At 38.0% G+C, this 21918-nt stretch overlaps 1 protein-coding gene across 1 annotated transcript in view; it reads right to left on the bottom strand.

Moving 5' to 3' along the window:
* FSHR (follicle stimulating hormone receptor) overlaps positions 1–21918 on the bottom strand; it is a 229306-nt gene that overhangs the window by 116846 nt on the left and 90542 nt on the right. The window contains exon 2 of the mRNA XM_060187699.1: positions 8015–8086. Within this exon, the coding sequence (XP_060043682.1) occupies positions 8015–8086 (72 nt within the window). The remainder of the gene's footprint in view (positions 1–8014; positions 8087–21918) is intronic.

Genomic DNA, 21918 nt, shown 5'->3' with positions numbered 1-21918 from the left:
TTACCCTTAGAGAAAAGAGCCTACCTAGGCACTGTGAGCTCATGACCAGACCTTATATGGTAACTTTCCAATTGTGATCAAATACTTGGTAGGTCAAGATGTAACTATGCATTGTGTGTAGAATAATGATTACCTCAACCTTCTTTCTGAACCTATATCTACTTGCTTGTATCCCTTAATAAACGAGTTGTCCAAGAGGCTTCTCCCGGAGCTAGTCATGTGCTTCCTGTGCTTCCTTCATCACCGTCCCCCCGCCCCCCCCAGGACTCTCAGGAACCACTCTGGTCTCCCAGGATGATCAGCAAGGGGACAGAAAAATAGTTCACTTGGATAGTGCATTTCTTTGTCATATGCATGGCCTAGGTTCAAGCCTGGACCCTGCTGTATTGGAAAAAACTTCAGGGTTGCTGGGTGGTAGCACAGTGGGTTAAACAGCACATGGAGTGAAGCACAAGGATGGGTGCAAGCATCTGGGTTTGAGTCTCTGGCTCCCTACCTGCAGGGGGTTGCTTCACAAGTGGTGAAGCAGGTCTGCAGGTGCTTATCTTTCTCTCCCCCTGTCTTCCCCTCCTCTCTCCATTTCTCTCTGTCCTATCCAACAACAACAACAAGGACAACAAAAATAGGAAAAATGGCCTCTAGAAGTAGTGAATTGGTAATGCAAGTACTGAGCCCTGGAGGCAAAAAATAAGTAAGTAAATAAAAAAAGAAAAAAAGAAAAGAAAAAACTTCAGTGCTATAGTCTTTCTTATTCTCTCTTTGCTTCTCTATCTAAAGAAATCTTAGAAATAAGGTGCAAGAAATTCAGAGGTTAAAATACAACTTCATGTGAGGTTAGGCCAAAGAGAAAATAAAAAATTTGTGAAGTCAGAATCCTTACAGGCTAGTCTAGTTCTATGTGGATAAAATAGAGTGAGCTCTATAATATTTTCTATTGCTTACTACTGTGCTGCTTTGGACAGGAAATTTGATCTCAGTAGATTTGTTTCTTCACAAAATGGTCCTACCTCTGGGTTAGACTGGGGGAAGCAGGACACTGCAAAGCTACTCTACATGTAAGAAATTTCAACCAAACTAAAAATTAGCTACAATGATTTAAGTTATAAGCTTTATATGACAATACTATCAGTATAAATCCTAATTAAACCATCAAACCAAAAGTCTACAAACCTGTCCTAACCACCTATGCTACAGAGATCTTTCTTTCCTGGATGAAAAGTATTGTTTCATTTCATTTATTTATTATATTTTTTAAATTTATTTTCCCTTTTGTCGCCCTTGTTTTTTTTATTGTTGTTGTAGTTATTATTGTTGTTATTGATGTCGTCATTGTTAGGACAGAGAGAAATGGAGAGAGGAGGGGAATACAGAAAGGGGGAGAGAAAGATAGACACCTGCAGACCTGCTTCAACCACCTGTGAAGCACTCCCCTGCAGGTGGGAAGCCAGCGGCTCAAACTGGGATCCTTATGCCAGTCCTTGTGCTTTGCACCATATGCGCATAACCTGCTGCACTACTGCCAGACTGCCCCCATTTCATTTGATTTTAAGAAGTTGTTTGCCTACCTGCCAGACTGTAGCCATCTTTTACATAAGCACTGACATCTGTTTTAGTTTATAGATCTCTATCCCTCACTGCCAGTTGATGTGGTTGGGCTAAATGCTATGAATTCCAAGAATTGAAACTTAGGCCAAATGAAATAGAAGATCATGCATATTGTCTTAGCTACAGATGCTGGTCTGGGGATGAATGTGTGAGCTGAGCAGATTAGATTAAATTTTGAGTGGCTTGAATAATAACAGAATTGATCAATATTTTTCTTCTGAAAAGAAGTCAAGATGTGAAGGAAGAACTGTGGCTGCCAAATTACATCCAGTGGTGGGACAGAGGCTGAAAGTAAAGGAAAAAAAAAGAAAGGGAGGCCCAAGTCCTAATAGCATTAAGCCTGAGTGAATTATCTCTAAAGTGGGGCCAGGTGGTGGCATATCTGGTTGAGCACACATGTAACAATTTGCACAGACCCAGATTTAAGTACCCAGTGCTCACCTGCAGGGGAAAAGCTTCATGAATGCTGAAGCAGGGCTACAGGCATCTCTGTGCCTTCCTTCTTTATTTCTGGCTGTCTCTATCAAATAAATAAAGACAATGTCCAAAAAAATTAAAAAGAACTATTTCTAAAGTCATTCTTCATCTTTAATCTAAGTGGATTCTCTTCAAGTTTGAGGTTCATTTTCTTTTCTCTCACAATAGAGTCCTAAGAAACTTATTTTACAGGTAATATCTTGTGATAGTGCATCTTTTTCTATTTGTCTGATCCATAGTAGATGGTTGGCCAATGTCTGTGTGCTTATCAACTTGTACTCACATGATTTAGTGTTTTATTTACATGTCTAGATACTTCATCCCCCCTTTGTATTTATATGCTTAAATACCTGGATTTTTGTGAGTTTTCTGTGTCTAGTGTTGCCTTAAATCAAGCATGTCTTTGTTCTCTAGGCCAATAGAGAAGCTACAACTTAAATGATCACATGAATGATAAACACAAAATTAATGTAGTGATTTCCATCACATAGAGACTGGGAGCAATAGGGGAGTCTATGTAGTAGAGGTTCTCCTTGATGGAGATGTCAGGGAGTGCTTTCCTGACTGAGCCAGTGATGCTGTCATAGAAAGCTGAAGGATAATAAAAGAGCTAAGTAAATGCTTAATGAAAATGGTGGTGGAAAGCACATTCTATCCAGAAGAAATGCCATATGTTAAGGTGCATTTTATAAACTACAGAAGTAGAGCTAGCAGAGTGAATATGAGAGGTTAAGTCCAGTGGTAAGGTATGGGTGCATGTGTGTGACAGGATAAGTATCAAAGATCACCTGATTATATAGAGTTTTAGAAAAAATGTTTCTGGGTGCTATGTAGAAAATGGATGGGGCAGCAGAAGTCAAATCACACTGTAGATATTCAAGGGAAAGATTATGCAGCTCAGATTCAAGTCTAACATCTACTACACTGAAGGGAGCTTTGGTGCTGTGGTTGGTCTCTCTCTGGAATTAAAAAAAAAAAGTTGATCTGGAGTTATGGAGATGGAGTCCCAGAGATGGGAGAAAAATACTTAGTGTTGTGCGTTAATACAAAGCTAAACTTTATTCTGACTTTCTTCTTAAAGAACAATTGAGGGGGCCCACAATGTGGCACACCCTGCTGAGCAAGAACTGGTCCCCACCTGCAGGGAGGAATCTTCACAGTGGTGAAACAGGTCTGTAGGTGTTGCTCTGTGTCTTTCCCTCTCTACCTCCCCCTCTCCTCTCAATTTCTCTCTGTCTCTATCCAATAATAAATAAAAGATTTAAAAAAATACTAAAAAAAAAAGAACAATTGAAAGTTTAAAAAAAAGTGTAAGTTCTCAATACACTCTGGTAAGTGTGCTATTGATACCATCATTGGAAAAACATGATTTGATAGTACAGGATTTTATGAGGAAGAACTGTAGGCAGAGGGATAACATCTCACTAAGACCCGTGTGAGAATAAACATAGTCCATTCCTTCAACTTTTGATCCTTCTGTGTGCCAGGCATTGTTGAAATTACCTGTAACTGCATTCTTTTTTTTTTTTTGAAGATTTTTTTCAATATTTATTTATTTCCTTTTTATTGCCCCTGTTTTTTTTATTGTTGTTGTAGTTATTATTGTTGTTGTTATTGATGTCATTGTTGTTGGATAGGACAGAGAGAAATGGAGAGAGGAGGGAAAGACAGAGAGAGGGGGAGAGAAAGATAGACACCTGCAGACCTACTTCACCGCCTGTGAAGAGAATCCCCCTGCAGGTGGGGAGCCTGGGGCTCGAACCAGGATCCTCACACGATCCTTGCACTTTGTGTTTAACACACTGTGTTACAGCCCGACTCCCCCGTGACTGCATTCTAAATAGGCATGATTATCTTGAGTGATGCTGCTTGGGATGTGGCAAATTTCTCTATCTGGTCAAAGTAGGAGTTCATGGTGGGAGATAGCTTTGATTCCAATGTCAAGTACTTAAAGTAGTGAGGGTTTTTAGATGTTCTTCTACAGTGGCATTTGAATCTGCCAATATTTGAATCTGCAGGAGGGAAGGAAGACAGCAGTAGAGACAGGCATGATATCCTCATGCAGTAGGCTATATAGACATTAAGACTTTGAAGCTAGCATGAATGAGAGGAAAGTTGGTTTCAGAGATGCATCTGAGAAGGAGTCCACATAACTGGAAGAACTCCTAAATGTAAAAGATAGACAAGGCCCATGAACCAAGGGAGACTTCATAGTTTGCCTGGGAACCTGGGCAGAGAGTGGCGTTACTCACAGGGAAGTATGTGGAATTTAAGGATAAAAAAGATCATGAACTAGTCTGGATATACTGAATTTGAAGTACTTGCAAGCACACACACACGCGCGCACACACACACACACACACACACATACACACACACACACACACACACACACACACACACACACACACACACACACATATCACCCCTTACCAGAAATAAAGAAAAAATTATCACTGGGAGCTGTGAAGTATACATGCACCAAAACCGAGCAATAACTCTCAATGGCAACAAAGCAAACAATTTTTTAAATTTATTTTAGTGAGAATGAGGCCAGAACACTCCTTAACTCTGGCTTATGGTGGAGCTGGGGATTGAACCTGGAACTTCAGGGCCTCGGGACAGGAAAATCTCTTTATATAACTATTGTGTTGTCTCCCAAGTCTACAAAAATAAATTAAAATGACAAGAAACATCAAAGAGGAAAAGAGTTGGCAAGATATTTCACCTGGCATGCACGCAGCATAGGGTAGATGCCAACCCCGAATTTATTGGAGGAACCTTGGGTGCTGTGGTTTTCTTTCCCTCTCTCCTGTGTCTGTTACGCTCTTGCAGAAAAAGTCAGCTCAGAGTGGCGAAACCTCAGCTGCAATAGATACATTAAAAAGTAAATAAATAGTAGGGACAACAGATAATTGTGGGAAATGGCATGAATTGTCAAAAAACTAAAGAGCAAACAAAGTGGAAGTCATTAGATCTAGCACTCATGGTATTATCTGCACCTTTAGTAGAATGATTCGACTGTGTTAGCAATGTTTAAAAAATTGGGGCCAAATAGCAGTGGGCAGTCTGAGGACAGTCTAAATGGAAAAGATAGTAAGGACTTCATGCAGACCACTCTCAAAAGAGTGATCATGATGAGGAAGGGTGAGAGAAAGGTAAAAGAGAAGGCAGAGTTGATACAGAAAGCTTTTTAATCCCCTTTCTTTGTATCAAGGATAGATGAAATGTGGCCACATATGCAGAAGAAATGAAAAGGGCTTTATGATTTGTGGAGGAGTTGTTGAAGAGAAAATATTTATGATGTTCAGGAAACCAGTTAAAAACTGGAGGGACAAAAATGAAAGGAATAGGTATGTAAAGGTGATGAGAACTAACTGGTGACTAAGAATAGGAGGTGAGGTAATGGAGGGTGGTGAGCAGACATGGAAGGTCACAGAGTTCAGTTCAGAATGTTTGAAGTCTTAATTTAAAAAGAAAAGCGCTGAGGTTGATTTTTTTTTTTTTGGTACCCAACTATGTCAGTGAAGCTGAGGAACATCATCATAATGTAGAGATGGATAAATATATAAATGTGTCTGGTGAAATTGAGGAGTTTATCAGCCAGCTGCTCTATCTCTTTTGTTACGTCCACCACTTGTGTGACTGCAGGGAAGTTTCATCTAGCTGAGGGCCAGGCACACCTTTGGGCTTTAATTAACCAGATTAATGGAAAGTGTGATATCAGATATTTTTGTCTTTATAATCAAGGTTTTTTGTTGTAGTTTTTGTCAGCAGGGTCTCACCATTCTGGGATGACTTTTTTTTTTTCAGAGAGACAAAGACATAGATGGAGAGACACCAAAGTTTCCTTCAGTGCAGTGGAGCCTGGGCTGAGAAGATGACTCACAGGCACACTATCAAAGTGAACTATCTTGCCAGCCATAGAAGAATTCTGTCTGTGCAACTACAGGGTTGCTGGAGGTGAGGTGTATGCAATAGTTACCTCGTCTGTCCATTCAGACGGTGCCATGGTTTACCCACCTAAGAGTACACCTTAATCACAGAGTCCCTAAATCTGTAGCATACCTGTGATCTCTACTCTAGGTGCAACTGCCTCCCGACTCCTGATTGTTGACTGTGCTCAAATAGGTGAACCCTGAATATTGCATGTCTTAAACTTGGCTCTTATCTAACTGGGGGGAGGCTGGTACTTTGAAATTGGAGCCTACTTAAGTCTCCATTCAAACTCTCGCCTCAAGACAGATGAGGAAACCAAGATGCTGAGAGAGCAGGTGATCTAGCAGAGGTTACATAGTAAGTTTATATTAAAATTAATACTCAAATTTGATCATCCCCTTCTAAATCAGAGAGTTGTTGAAATCTGTCATCATTCTCTTATTTGTGTTTCTTGATTAGATATCTTTCCCACTTAGATCTCACAATTTTTTTTCACAGATGGGGGGGAGAGTCAAAAGAGAGGGGAAAAAAATGAATGGCCTCTAAGAAGTGAAATGTATATAACCTGGGGGACTGCTTTCTTCTTCAGTGAAGAAAGTATTCCCTTCTGTATAGTCTATCTATTGTTGTAACTAGTGAGCATCTAAGTTCTGAATTGTCATTGTGCCACTGTAGAATCTGGAGTCTAGAGAAACTCTCAAGGGGCTGGGTGATGATACACCCAGTTAAACACACATTACTTTGAACTTTCAAAGGACAAGGTTCGATCCCCCACTCCCCACCTGTGGGAGATTTGCTTCATGAGTGGTTAAATAGGTCTGCAGGTGTCTGTCTTCTCTTCCTCTTTGTCTCCTAATTGTCTCTACCCTATCTAATAAAAATTAGAAAGAAAAAAAAAAGGAAAAAATGAACTCTAGGAGCAGTAGATTTGTAGTGCTGGCACTGAACCCCAGCAATAACCAAAAACACTACCATGACGCTGACTTCCCTGGGCAGATGACCTCACCAATATGACCTGGAATCCCACCTCCCCAGAGCCCTACCCCACTAAGGAAAGGTAGCAACAGGATGGGGGTATGGATTGACCTATCAATGCCCATGTCCAGCAGAGAAGCAATTACAGAAGCCAGACTTCCCACCTTCTGCTCCCCATAGAGATCTTTGGTCCATACTCCCAGATGATAAAGAAAAGGGAAGTTTCCAATGGAGGGGATGGGATATGGCACTCTGGTGGTGGGAATTGTATGAATTGTACCACTCTTATCCCATAATCTTGTCGATCATTATTAAATCACTACTACTACTAATTTTAATAATAAAACAAATTGAAAAATAAGAAAGCATAAAACATAACTTGGACTGGGCTTGGTGTATTGCACCAAAGTAAAAGACTGGGGTGGGAGAGAGGGTCAGGTCCTGGAACATGATGTCGGAGGATGTAGAGGGGATTGAACTGTTATGTGGAAAACTGAGAAATGTTACACATGTACAAACTACTGCATTTTACTGTTGACTATAAACTGTTAATCCCCCCAGGGAGAAAAAAGAAAAAGAAAAAGAAAAGAAAAAGAAACTCTCAAACTCAAACATCAAAAAGTTTGGGTGACTGGCTAAGAGCTTTCAAATGAAGTACTGATTATCATAGCATAGATGTATTTGTTCTGACTTTGACTCTTGTACTTCATTTTGAGAAAAATCTACTTGGCAAAACCCTTATGTTAAACTAGGCTAACAAGAAGTGAGTACTTGAATGAAAGTCATCTTTTTAAAGAAAGTCTCCCATAGTGCTGCGGACTTTTTCTAACACTTTCAAATGCTTATATATCAAACTAATCAATATGGCTTGGGAATAAGAGGCTCTCTCAAATGGAAAGATGTTTAGTGGGTTGGTTTGGTTTCTAACCACATAGCCTCTGCATCCGGCTAGATGTGACTTAAGGTTTTTGATTATAGTCTTTTGAGTCATGCATTTATAGTACAGTCAGGTACTTACATTTTCTCCAGGTCCCCAAATCCTGAAAAAGCTCCTGCTGGGATGACTTGAATCTTGGTCAGGACAAATCTCCTGGAAAGAGAGTGGACATAAAATATCACAGCCTTTTCATGGGTAAGTCATCCGGTGTCTAGAAGCCAGCATGTAGCTTAAGTATTTATCATTTAATAATGGTGACTGCCGTTTCAAATTGTCTTTCTTCAGCCTCACCACATTTTATTAATATTGGCATTATTGCTATCCAACCCTATATAAGGAAGCTGAGGTTTATGCCATTTTTCAAAATAGTTAACAAGGGCTACATGGTAGATATATGGCAGGGCTTGAGATGTAGACCTTCTTATTCACGACTACTGTATATTGTCTCCTGCAGTCCTGTGTGAATCTCTTTCTCTTCTGCTACTACAAGTCATAATGCCTCTTCTTTTACTGTCCTTCACTAATCTTAACCCTTATTTGAAAGAGAAGACAAACGTAACTGAGGAGAACTTGCTTATGTTCTGATGTGGCTCACAGTCATCAAATCATCTGCACTTGTGCTTGTACACCCTACCTTTCCTTGCCTTCCCAGGGACAGCCCATCCTACTGGCACCATCTCTTTCTCACATCACTTACAATAATAAGTACAGTAACTTCTCCTTTCTTTCAAACACCTCACTGTTTGCTTTTTCTACTGTGCCCTGCTCATTAATATATAAACATACCTCAACTTCTTCTGTCTAATAAACTTTTTTTACTTCCTAGATTTTAACCAGTTTCTTTTAAATGCCACTGCCTCAGAATTCCTTTCAGTTGCTCCTTGTCTTAAGCTGATAAATCCAAATTATGTACAGTGACCTACAGGATCCCCCCCCATCTTTTCCCATAGACAGTAGTGACCTCACATTTGACAGTTCTCCCTTATGCACATCCTACTTTGTCTTACTGTTCCGTGACCAGACCAGGCCCCTTCTTTTCTAGTGTTTCTGCACTTACACTTCTCTTTTCCTAAAACATTCTCCTCCAGTTTTATTTCTCTGCTGCTTACCACAGTGTTAGTTTATTAAGCAGGCATTTCCAGGACCTCCTGATTTAAAACGACATTTTTTCCCAACTTGGTTTCTAAAAACCTGACTGCTTAAATTCCTCTTTGCACATTGGGCATGTTATACATTACATTTGTATATGCATTCATGTATTTTCTTCTCACTAATCATTACAATGTCCTCTATGAGGACAGGGATTTTTGAACTAGTATGTATACTGCTATATGCCAAATTCCTACGATAGTGCCTAGCACATCAAACATACATTTAAATGCTTCCTGGATGATTGATTAAATGGTTATGGAGTCATCTGTAGTTTTAGGCTCCAGAGTGGAATTACACGTGACATTTTATGACTCTGAATAACAAAATATAAATCAATCTTCTGGCTTTTTCTTGCTTGGTAAATGATTAGTAGGGGTTTGTTCTTCCTTACTTCCACATGATAGTCTGTCATCAGAAATTAAATAATAGTGTAGGGTCTTGAAATGTACCAGTCTCACCTATTAAGCCACCATAGTTTCAGTGTCCTGTCATGAGACAGATCCTGTGTATTGTCCCTGTTTGGGTTTTCATACTTGGGAAAGTAAAACCACACATTCTGCGGCCATCTGAAAATAGCTGTAGGATATGGTTGTTTTTAATAAATATTAGTATATATAATTGAAATGAGAAAAATCCCAATTATGTAAATACATAACCAAAGGATTGTGCAAAATGGTTGCATTTTGATCCTAGTCCCAAAATGATCAGGTCATCCTAAGCTCATAGCTTCTACAAAGCCATTAAATAAAAAGTAACCAGATTTTAAATTAGATGTAATGTTTATGAAAGAATATCCACTTCTACAATGTTGGTGTGAAAAGAATCAAGGTTAGTTGGTGCTTTTTAAAGTGGGCTCACAACTTTAGTAAAGAGAAAAATCCCCCTTTTTCCTGCTCATCACAACATAGAGTAATGGTGAAAAAAAACAGTAAAGACATATAACACAGTAGTCTTAAAATACTCTAAAACATTGAAGAGTTGAAATAGACTAAAAAAGAGTTATCAAAAGAATTTGCAAAACTCTTAGATAACTGACTTTAGGATTTAGCCCTAGTTGCAGACACATTTTCTTAAGTTGCAATGCTTGTATCAAATGATTCCACTTACTACATAAGTAAATATTTTTTGATGATTGAAGGTGTTTATTTCCATATCCTGAAATGTTATTAACTAGAGAATATGGAAATCTTCTACAAAACATATTAAGGATTGTTTTAAATGAATAGATGAACTTGTAAGAAAGTGTGAGAAATCATCAGATGCCAAAAAGAAAGCAATCTGAATAACAGAATATGGAGTGCTAAGTCCAACCAGAATTCTGTGAGGGTAAACTGCATCTATAGCTTCCTTGGTGAAAGTTTCTGGACTCAATGATACCTATGGAATTTGTGTTTTGATGCCAATTTTAGTGTGTAAGGTGAAGCATGGATGGTGGAAGTGAAAATTCCACTTCTGTCTATCTGTTTGTCTGTCTAGATAGCAGATATGCCATCTAGAATAAAGGTACATAAAACAGAAGAAGGCAACTCTCAAAGAAGTATTTTTTCCCATAATTGTGAATAACATAATTTCTTTGATTCAGAAATCTCAAAGTCCAGGAAGAGAAAGTAAGTAAATCCATTGCCAGAAACCAGCCAATTAAAACTGTAGAGTTATGGGGCCAAGTGGTGGCACACCTGGTTGAACAAACTTATTACAGTGCACAACGAACTGAGTTCGAGTCCCTGGTCCCCACTTGCAGTGGGGAAATTTTGTGAGTGGTGAAGCAGGGCTGCAGGTGTCTCTCTGTCTCTCTTCCTCTCTATAACCCCCTTCCCTCTCGATTTATGTCTGTCTCCAATAAAAAAATAAAGAGCATCTCATTAAAAAAATTGTAGAGTCATGAAAGACACTATTTTGAATGGAAACAGACTGAAAACATCAGAAAAAACTTTATACAAATTTCATAAATAATTAGAGGAAGGGCTGACAAAATAGCTTACTTGGATAGTGCACTGATTAACATGTACTTAAAGTCCTGTTGATACTTTCTACTGCTCTTTGGAAAGATTAGTAGAAAAAAAATCTATCGAAAAAAGATACACACAAAGAATAACACTTTATCATAGTTTTTTAAGTTAAGAAGCTCTGAAAATAGTTTTATAATATAATTTTATTTTAAAACTGTATCAAAGTAGCTCAAAAAAAGATACAGAAAAAATGAATGAATATAGCATTTTTAAGAATTGATCAATCTTACCTATTGATATCTATAGAAATACCTGAAACAACTTGGTGGCAATAATGATTTTTATAAAGGCAGAGTGATCCAAGTGTCATGTTCTGAAAAGATATAAAATTGGACCAATGGAAGAGAAGCATAAGCATAGAAAGCCATAAACAGAAGGAAATTAATGATTATATAGTATTAAGACCATTGGAAAAAGAAGGATATGGAGGGACCAGAGGGTGGTGTGCCTAGTTGAGTGCACACAATACCATGGTCAAGGACTCAAGCTCAAGCTTCAGTCCCCACTTTCAGGGAGGAAGCTTTACAAATGGTGAAGCAGAGATTACAGGTGTTTCTTTCTCTCTACCTCCCCCCCCCCTCTCTCAGTCACTCTCCTATCAAATCAAATGTAATTTTTTTAAAATAACTTAATAAAAGATATGGACTAAAATAAGGGATGATGAAATTATTATTATGTTCTTAATTTTTTTATTATCTTTACTTACTTATTGGATAGAGACAGTCAGAAAGTGAGAGGAAAGCGGGTGATAGAGAGGGAGAGAGACGAATAGACAGCTGCAGGCCTGGTTCACCACTCATGAAGCCTCCCCGCTGCAAGTGAGGGCTGGGGGCTTGAACCTGGGTACTATGCGCCACCACCCAGCCCCGAAACTATTATTCTTGTGGGAAAACATGAGACCTCTGCTCATTACAACATTTAAATTTGAATTCTAGGCTTACTAAAGGTCTTTGAATAGATGAGGCAAATCATAGCTTTGAAGCATGATATATTTATACACACATACATATCAACACACACATATCATATATGTATATAACACCATATATGTATATGTTATTCTGTTTAAAAGATTTTTTTCTCTAAAAAAGACATAAAACAGAATACAAAAATAGAAAAGTTAATGAATTTGACAATTTTTGCTTCACAGAAATGTTAGACTTAATATAAAACAATTGAGAGAATATAGTGTAGAATAAGGAAAATATTTTTCACACATAACGTTAAAACAGTATTATGAGTATAAGAACTTTATAAAGTTGGCAAAATATTCAAGTAAATGTGGGCAGAAATTTAATTTCACTAAATCAGAAAACTGCAAATTTAAGTTACCATTGTACATCATCACACCGCAAACATGAGAAGGGAAGCCGTATAATATCAGTGCTGATGATGCAGTGGGACAATATGACATTTTCTACACTCAGTAATGAAAAGGTAATAGGGGTTGGGTGGTGGCGTATTTGGTGCACAAGTATCTGGGTTTGAGCCCTCCAGCTCCCTCCTGCAGGAGGAAAGCTTTGCAAGTGGTGAAGTAGGGTTGCAGGTATATCTTTTCCTCTCTATCTCCCCTTCCTCTCAACTTCTGGCTGTCTCTATGAAATAAATAATGATAATAAATTTTAAAGGTAATTTGCTATAAGTACTTCTGATAGCAATTGGTAATATTTATTAAAGCCAAAGATACAAATGTTCTTGGGCCCAGTCATTTCATGTCTCTGGAGACAGGTGAAAGATTCATCACTATAACATTATTTGCAATAGTAAAGAAAAAATGCTTACAAATATGAGAAAGTAGAATAGATATTAATAAACTGTGTTATCTTGACACAATGCCCAATTACAAAACTGTGAAAAGAAGCAAATTGAATTGAGATGCTTGCAGCAATCTGGTTAAGTCCCCAAAGCATTATGTTGAGAAAAAAAAAAGTTGGTGAGCCATGTACAGTACAATCTGATTTTTATAAAGTTTAACAACAGAAATCTATGATTTGGTATGAGTCTTGCCTTTTTAGTCTCTATATTTAATGTTTTAATTTATTTGGTCTTACTAACCCTAGAGAATTGACTCTTCCTAAGGCAAGTCAATTCCTAGTGATGGCAAACTGACCTGTGAGTGAGACTTTTGTTTGTTTTTTGTTTTGTTTTATGTAACCAACCAATTCCAGTTGCATTCATGGAAGTCCCTCCTTCTTTATACTCTAGACCATTATTTTCCTGCCTTAAATACCAAAACAAGAGCAGCCCCATGTGCCTCTTAACTGACTCTGGCGTCTCCCTAGTTGGCCTCCTTTGCTATGGCTCTTGGGGTCTCTGGGTATAACAGGTGACCTTTCTAGTCTCTTTATCTGTTAGCCTCACCAGACATAAAGTATAACAAAACATATATATTGAGAGGGTTAATGCTTTTCAGTGTAATCACTGACACATGCATACATTTCATTATCTACCAGGCCCCCAAAGTTTTCTTTCTGTCCTCCTTCCCCCTCTTTCCCCAGAGTTCTCTGCTTTGGTGCAATACGCCATGTTCAGTCCATGTTTCACTTTGTTCTCTCCCTCCCTGTCATCCCTACTTTACTAAGTCCTGCTAATAAGTGAGATCATTTGATATTTGTCTTTCTCTTTTTGGTTTGTCTTGCTCAACATGGTGTCAAGTTTCATCCAAGAGGATGCAAAGGAAATAACCTCATCTACCCCCCACCCCCATTTTTTTCCCATTTGAATGTTGCAGTTGTGATTTAATTAGTGTTTGACAAAAAAAATTAAAGTTTTATTTCACAATCCAAGATTTCAGGTCAGGGGTATAATTTCACAGTCCTACATGGTGTGTGAGTCACCATACCCTTCACCAAAATCCTCTGCCCCACCCTCTGGCAGCTACCAGTAGTTTTCAGTCTGAAACACAGTTTAGTTAGGGAGGACCTATACCTTCAGACATGTTTAATGATATTTAAATATTATCCAGAGGACCATTCTGAGAATGAGGACCATCATGTTTCATGGATGTTAATTATACTATTCTCTACCTGTCTTGCTTGAAATGTTTTATCATTAATCATTTAAGGTCAAAATTTTCACCAGGCCATATCCTAAGCATCTTTTATTTGTCTGTTTTTAAACAAAGAGGTATTTAAAAGAGCTATTATTAGGGCACCTTTACTTTACTTATTAAGGAACATAACAAGTCTGACATATTTCTGTAAGGATGCACAATCCATCAAGATGGTGCTGATAAGAATGTTTTCTTTATTATACATAAATTGCTGCCACCAGGGTTATTGCTGGGGCAGACATGTGCAGACCTGCTTCACCCGTTGTGAATCTTCCTCCCTGCATGTGGAGAGCAGGTGCTTGAACCCAAGTCCTTGCACATGGTGATATGTGCACCACCTCTGGCTCCTTCTTTACTGTATTGCAAGTGACTTTTCTTCCATGATACTAGAAAGCATGAGGATTCTTTGAACTTTGTTTCTGTTAGAAGCAATTCATATTTTGGGAAGTACATTCATCCTTGGCCAATTTTAATTTTCCTTTTTGGCATCTATGGGAATGGTTTAAAAGATCTCATGAAAAGCTTTCTGGCAGTCTGGAAAATGGCCAACATCCTTTTTGAGAAATATGCTTCTTTTCCCTGATGGTTTGGTGTAAATGACACTGTGCTCTTTGCATTTCACACAATTTTTAAAATTAAAGAGAAATAAAATGGTACAGAATATGTAAAATAAACTGATAAACTTCCTGACCTCAAAATCTTAAGGTTTTTTTTTTTTTTTTTTTTGCCACCAATAAGCTCCAGTTTTATTCCTGGAGCTTATTGCGGGTACTGCAAACCCACTGTTCCCACAGTCATTTTTTCCCTGCTTTTAATTTTATATATTTTTTATTATACTTGATAGAATTGAGAAAGGAAGAGAAATAGAGAGGGAGAGAAAAAGATAGGCACCTGCAGATATGCTTTACTGCTAGTGAAGTGCCCCTATCCCCTGAAGTGGGGAGCAGGGACTCAAACCTGGGTCCTTGTGCATGGTAGTATCTGTGCTTAACTGTGCTTAACTGCTTAACTGCCTGGCTCCCTCTTTTTGTTTTTTAAATATTTATTTATTCCCTTTTGTTGCCTTTATTGTTTTATTGTTGTAGCTGTTACTGTGTTGTTGTTGGCTAGGACAGACAAAAGTGGAGAGAGGAGGGGAAGACAGAGGGGATGAGAAAGACACCTGCAGACCTGCTTCACTGCTTGTGAAGTGACTCCCCTACAGGTTGGGAGCGGGGGCTCCAACCCAGATTCCACTTTGTACCACCTAAGCTTAACCCTCTGTGCTACTGCCCGACTCCCAGATCCCTAACTCTTAACTAATTTTATGGGGATGTTTAGTAAAACCATCCAAAGAGGTAGATTCACCACATGGACCAATAATCCAGAAAAATGACTCAATTTGACTATTTTCTATAACCCTATTGATGACTATCTTGATGTATAAATCATTTGGTTTATCTAGATGGTAGCATTTCTCATATTATTATGCAAGTGTCTTGAGGTTAGTTGGGTAGGAAAGAAGAGGTGGCTTTTATATATTATTTGACAAAAGGGAAAATAAGAAAAAACAGATTATCAGGGGTTGGTAATAATGCTGATGCTATCAGAAGAGATTAAGAGATGTGTCTTACTTTCTTTTGTTTAATTAGTTGAATTGAGGCAGTGATTGAGGGAAATGGAGGATAGGAGGGTGTCTAAGCCTAAGAAATAAATATTTGATAGAAAGTTATGGTTTAAAATTTAGGCCTTTCTACTAGATTTCTGAGCTGAATAGTTCTAAACCTAATCACTTTTACTTTGAGGTATATAGTTGTTTCTAATTTATGGATGAAGTACCCAGTCCCCTAGGACTTGTACCCAGTCCCCTAGGACTTAGCCTATATCTAGGATCTGTAACTTTGCTAGAGAAAGCACTATGTGAAGTGGAGCTAGGTAGTCTTATGTATTGGGAAAGACCTCACTAGATTATTGGGGTTGGAAGGTTGACATCTCTTGCATGGCGTCTTTGTATACAGTCTGAAGCAAAAAGTCAGTGGTGGCATAATGTGGCATGGTGGCACTCATTGTACTGATTTATTTGAGATATAAAAGGGTAAGGGATTGAGAGGAGAGGCATCAAGAAATACAGGCAAGAAGGCTGGGCAGTGGCACACTGGATTAAGTGATATAGTGCAAAATGCAAGGACCTGTGCCAGGGATCCTGGTTAGAGCTCCAGCTCCCCAACTGCAGGGGGGTTACTTCACAAGTGGTGAAGCCAGTCTGTAGGTGTCTATCTTTCTTTCTCCCTCTCTATCTGCCCTCCTATCTCAATTCTATCCAAAAAAAAAAAAAAAGAAAAAAGAAAAAAATAGCTGCAGGAGCAGTAGTATTCATAGTACATGCAATGTGCAATGAGCACCAGCAATAACTCTAGAGGAAAAAAAAAAGAAGAAAGAAAGAAATGCAAGCAAAGTTCCAGAAGTACCTGGACTGGGAGCAATACAGATTTTAAAGAGAATGGGGAAGTTTCCTTGGGCACTACTTTTTTAAAAGAAGCATCTAAAATCTAGATCTATTTTTCCTCTTTCATTCACCACACCCCTTGCCATAAAATCTTACCAAGATCTCATTATCTGGATCTCATTCTCTTGGTCCTCTGTGAGTTCTATAGCTACAGTCTATCTGTTTCTGTATATGGTGAGCATAGACACTGGGATCATACTTTAATCTGGCACCCAGATATGCTGTCACTTATTAGTATATCCTTGATCATGTTATTAAATTACTTTGGAATCAATGCCCTCATCTACAGATGAACACAAATATAATTATATACTTCATATGATGATTTAAAAGTTATATAATTTAAAAGAAATATGACAGTACCTTACAAACCAAGCATTAAGTAGGAGCTCTGTATCAGACACTGCTATAATTACTACATTATATGTGTATCTCTGATAATAAAATTAAAAGTGGAAGAACAGAAAATGTATTTTACTCATTAATTTTCTCAGAATATTGGGTAATGTGCCATTTGGCAGATGATTAATAAGTAATTTGCAGATAAATAACATTTCAAGATATTTATGTCATCCCTGTATATATGTACATAATTTCAAACATCTGTTCTTTATCCCTGGAGTATTATACATGATTGCTGCACTTTTAATTCCAATAAGTAGCTCTACAACAATATATACTGTATCTTAAGTCATATTTCCTCTCCTGTTTCCGTAACTAGAATAAAAGCTCATTAAGTCATATCTTCCTTTTTAACTAATGTACTATCAGAGCGTAGAACAGAATCAGATGTAAATAAGAACATAATAATTGTCAAAGGAACAAGTATATACTCCGATTCTGAATTTCAATATCTACTTCTGACTATTTTGTATTTCCCTTTCTGTCTTACTTGTCTCATATACTCAGTGTTTTTATTCACCCAGGACTGAGAGTAACTAAAGGGCCACAGAGTATTTAAACTAGCTTTTAAAGTATCAGAAATTCCAAACTCAAGAGTTCTAAGGCACAAAACAGCAAACCAGTTAGAAATCTGACCAGCCGGTAGCTTATATTGTGTATAAGGCATTACTCAACCCTAGTTAACAATAATTGTATGGGAATACTTCCCAGTGTTGGTAGATCTTCTAAACCTTCAAGAGAAGTTACATATTCAGTTCTAGATGAACTTTGGAAGTACTGGCAACCAATTCAAATTTCCCTAAAATACTGTGTGGGCCAAATAAAACATACATTGAATTGTACTGCATTCACAGACCATAGATTTTCAGTTTTATAGCAGCTGCTCTAATATCCTCTAAAAAAATGCATTCTTACAATCTTGTTAATCATTATTAAATCAAAAAATTTTAAAGCATTCTTCACCAAGTCTGCATTAAGTTTTTATCTGGATTTCTTTTTCATCATTCAGAATGTTCAACTGGTGTGGATTAATTAGTATGGATAGATTGTTTTTAATTCCATGATTTAGAGTGTGAAATTAAACTTAAGAGTATGCATTAAACTTAAGAGCTATTGCTAGGGTGGAGTGATAGCACAGTGGTTATGCAAAAAAACTTTCATGCCTGAGGCTCCAAAGTCCCAAATTCAATCCCCTATACCACCATACATCAGAGCTGAGTAGATATCAGAGCTGATATCTTTCTATATCTCATTAAGATAAAAATCTATATTTAAAGACCTTTGCCCAATGTAAACATCATTACCTACTAATATCCATCAATACCTGACATAAACAAGGTACCAATAAAGTCCTTTGTAATAGACAGTGGTATTGTTCCTGCTCTTTAGAAACATTTTAACTATTTAGGGAAATGGTGTACAAAAATCCATGATATTTTAGTAAAAATATGATATAAGCCACTTACTAGTTGTAAGGGCCTGGCTAGACCTTTGAGTTCATGTGAATGAAGGAGAACATTTTGCTGATAATGAAACAGGAACTGATTGTGGACTGACTCAAATGAATGACAAGTGAGTTAAAAATCCTATATGAAAAGGCAAAGAATGCAAAGGACTTTGTGAATGTGTGTGAGTGTGGTTCTCTTTTGTGGCTGTTGGTGACTTCTTTTGTTCTGGCTTATTTATTAAGGGTATTCAGGTAATGGCTTTCTTCTGGCTTATTTAGTAGGGGTACTTAGATAATGGGAGATGAAACAAGTTAAGACAGTAGAGATCATGGCAGAATGACCTATTCCTAGGTCATAGTCAAGACTATAAACATGAGGGAATGAGGATCTGGTTTTGGTGGTAGACTCATGATGTTGAAATTGATTAGAGAAAAGGAAGAGCTAGTTGTCACTAAGTGCCCCCACCCCCAACTCCACCCAAATGGGCTTGCTTTCTTCTGTATTGAATGCTCAACATATATAAAATGGTCTTTTATACTTTAAAAGAATAATACTGAAGTAGGACAGCACTTGAGGAAGATTCTATTATATAGTCACACTGTCCAATTTATAAAGGTCTTTGAGATCATCTGGTCTTTACAGGTGAGTCTTGACTTTTCCCAGTCATACTTCCCATGCTTTGCAGTAGAGCAAGTCTGTTTCTCTTTTCTACCCTAATGAACTTCTCAACCATTTTTCTCCCTTATCCTAGGCTTTTATATACATGTGTTATAAATCAGATACCAAATTCAGTTAGGAAAACAAAAGTGAATAGATAATAAAGTAAATATGTAATTAAAAAGTGACATAAAGCTTAGTTATTCCATTACAACTCAAAAGAGATAGAGAGACAAAGAGAGAAAGAGAATGAAGGGAGAACAGTCCCTACCACCTTAATGTAAAGGTCATACAAAGGAGATCAAGTCAGCAGTGATAAGACTGTGAACAGCAGTGCTGATTCCTGTTTTGTCAGCACAGATATTGAGATAAGGGAGCATAAATGGAAGCATGGTAAAAATTTAAACAATTATGACAAAAGCAAAAATTCACCACTCCCAAAGGCTGTTTAGGGGAAATCACAGAAACTCAGAGGACAGAGAAAGAAGTGTCACCAGCCTCATCCTTGGAGAGGTACCTTCCTAATGGACTTCTATATATAGTAGAGTAAATTTTCTATGGAAAATTAATAGTTATTCAACTGGACTTCTTCCCATTCTTGTCTTAGGTAGTAACTCTATGTACTGCCATAGCCAAGCAGACTCACTTTGTTGACTCATTTTTCCCCTGCCCAAGATGAAATTTTGTGTGTGGTTCCCATAGTTGTCTCAGTCTCCACTAGAAGTGTAATAAAAATCCAGGTTAGCTATTATTAAAGTTTCACTCTTGCATCCTATTTAAAATTTCTCCATCTCAGTGCTAAGTCTGTTTCAGACTAAAAAGCCTGCCAAGAACTTTTTTCTCCCCCTCCTTCTTTTCTGTATTCTACCCCCTCCCTCAGTTATTCCTGTTTTTGGCCTCCTGTTTTTTGGTTAGTTATAGGAAAAAAAAATATTGACGAGAAAGGAACAGGTCTAACACTGATAGCTCAGTGGTCATCAGGCTTTGAGATTCTGAGTAAGACAAATTTAAATGCTAAGTGTTGTTCTCCTAGACACTCCTAGTGGCTCAGAATTCTGGACACCTTCACTTCTGTGGAGCATGCAGACAGGTCTCTGAGAGTGAGCAGGCTAGGTCCCATCTGCTATATCCAAGTCTATACTCTTTCAAAACACACACCTTTGTCATAAAACTACAGCTCTGTTCCAAAGGAAGTTGTTCCCTTACCACTTTAGATGACAGGTATGAATCATGCTTCAACCTAGATAACTCCAAATTATAAGAGAAATGCATATCCACCCATTTAGCAGGTTCACCTTAATATCAGAGGAGTACAAAATTGCTTTTACATACACATATTTTAAAGTAATTTCATTGGGGTGTTAATAGTTTACAGTACAGTTGTTCATGTACCATACAAGGGTACAGTTTCTCATTTGCAAATGATAAGCAAAATACTGTTATCCCCAACTCAGGTCCTTTTCTACCATCATGCACCAGAGTATGAAGCTAACCACTATCCCATCATTCCCTCTCTGCCTTTCTTTCCCAGAGTACTTTGCTTTGGTGCAGTACACTAAACCCAGTTTTACTTTGTGTTTTCCCTTTCTGTCTTTGTTAAGTTCCACATGAGTTGACATTATCCAGTAGCATCCTTTTCTTTTCGGCTTATCTCATTTAACATGATTTCTCCAAGCTCCATCCAAAATGAGACAAAGGAGATGACATCATTATTTTTAACAGTTGAGTACTATTCATATATATATATATATATATATATATATCAACTTAGCCATTTATCTGTTGTTGGACATCTGGGTTGCTTCTAGGTTTGGGTTATTACAAATTATGCTGCTATAAACCTAAATGTATTTGCTTCCTTTGGATATTGGATATAGTTTTCAGGAGTCACCCAAGTTGACAAGAATACAATTTTTTGTAAGAATTTTATTTATTTTCTTTTTGAGAGAGAAAGACACAAAGAGAAACACCAGAGCACTGCTCAGCTCTGGCTTATGGTCGTACTGGGGGATTGAACCTGGGACTTGGACCTCAGGCATAAGAATCTCTTTGCATAACCATTATGCTATCTACCTCCACCCCAAAGTTTTTTTAAAAAATATTTATTTATTTCCTTTTTGTTGCTCTTGTTGTTTTTATTGTTGTTGTAGCTGATGTTGTCATTGCTGGATAAGACAGAGAAATGGAGAGAGGAGGGGAAGACAGAGAAGGGGAGAGAAAGATAGACACCTGCCGACCTGCTTCACTGCCTATGAAGTGACTGACTCCCCTGCAGGTGGGGAGCGGGGGCTCGAACCCGGATCCTCATGCCGGTCCTTGAGCTTTGCGCCACATGCGCTTAACCCGCTGCGCTACCGCTGGACTCCCCCAAAGTTTTTTTTATAACAAAGAATCTCCTCTGGGAGACTGAGTCCTTGGCCTTTATCACAGCACTTAGTGGGAGGTTAGAATTAATGCTAACCAAAAAAAAAAAAAAAAAAGGGAAAAAAGTGTCTCAATTTACAGTGACACCACATTAACGTATGACATACTTATTCCCATTTTATCGCAGGCAGTGAACACTCATGCCAAAATGTACAGGGTTTACCCCTCCCACTTTAGGTTTAATTTTAATTTTGTTGCCCTTTTTTTTTTGTCGTCGTTGTTAGGACAGAGAAAAATGTAGAGAGGAGGAGAGAAAGATAGACAACTACAGACTTGCTTCACCACCTGTGAAGCGACTCCCCTGTTGGTGGGGAGCCAGGGGCTCAAACCAGTATCTTTACCAGTACTTTGAGCCA

Source organism: Erinaceus europaeus, chromosome 3 (assembly GCF_950295315.1).
Source record: "Erinaceus europaeus chromosome 3, mEriEur2.1, whole genome shotgun sequence".
Taxonomy (NCBI): Eukaryota; Metazoa; Chordata; class Mammalia; order Eulipotyphla; family Erinaceidae; genus Erinaceus; species Erinaceus europaeus.
The sequence above is the reverse complement of the archived record's forward strand: the minus strand, read 5'-3'. Positions and strand labels throughout refer to the sequence as shown.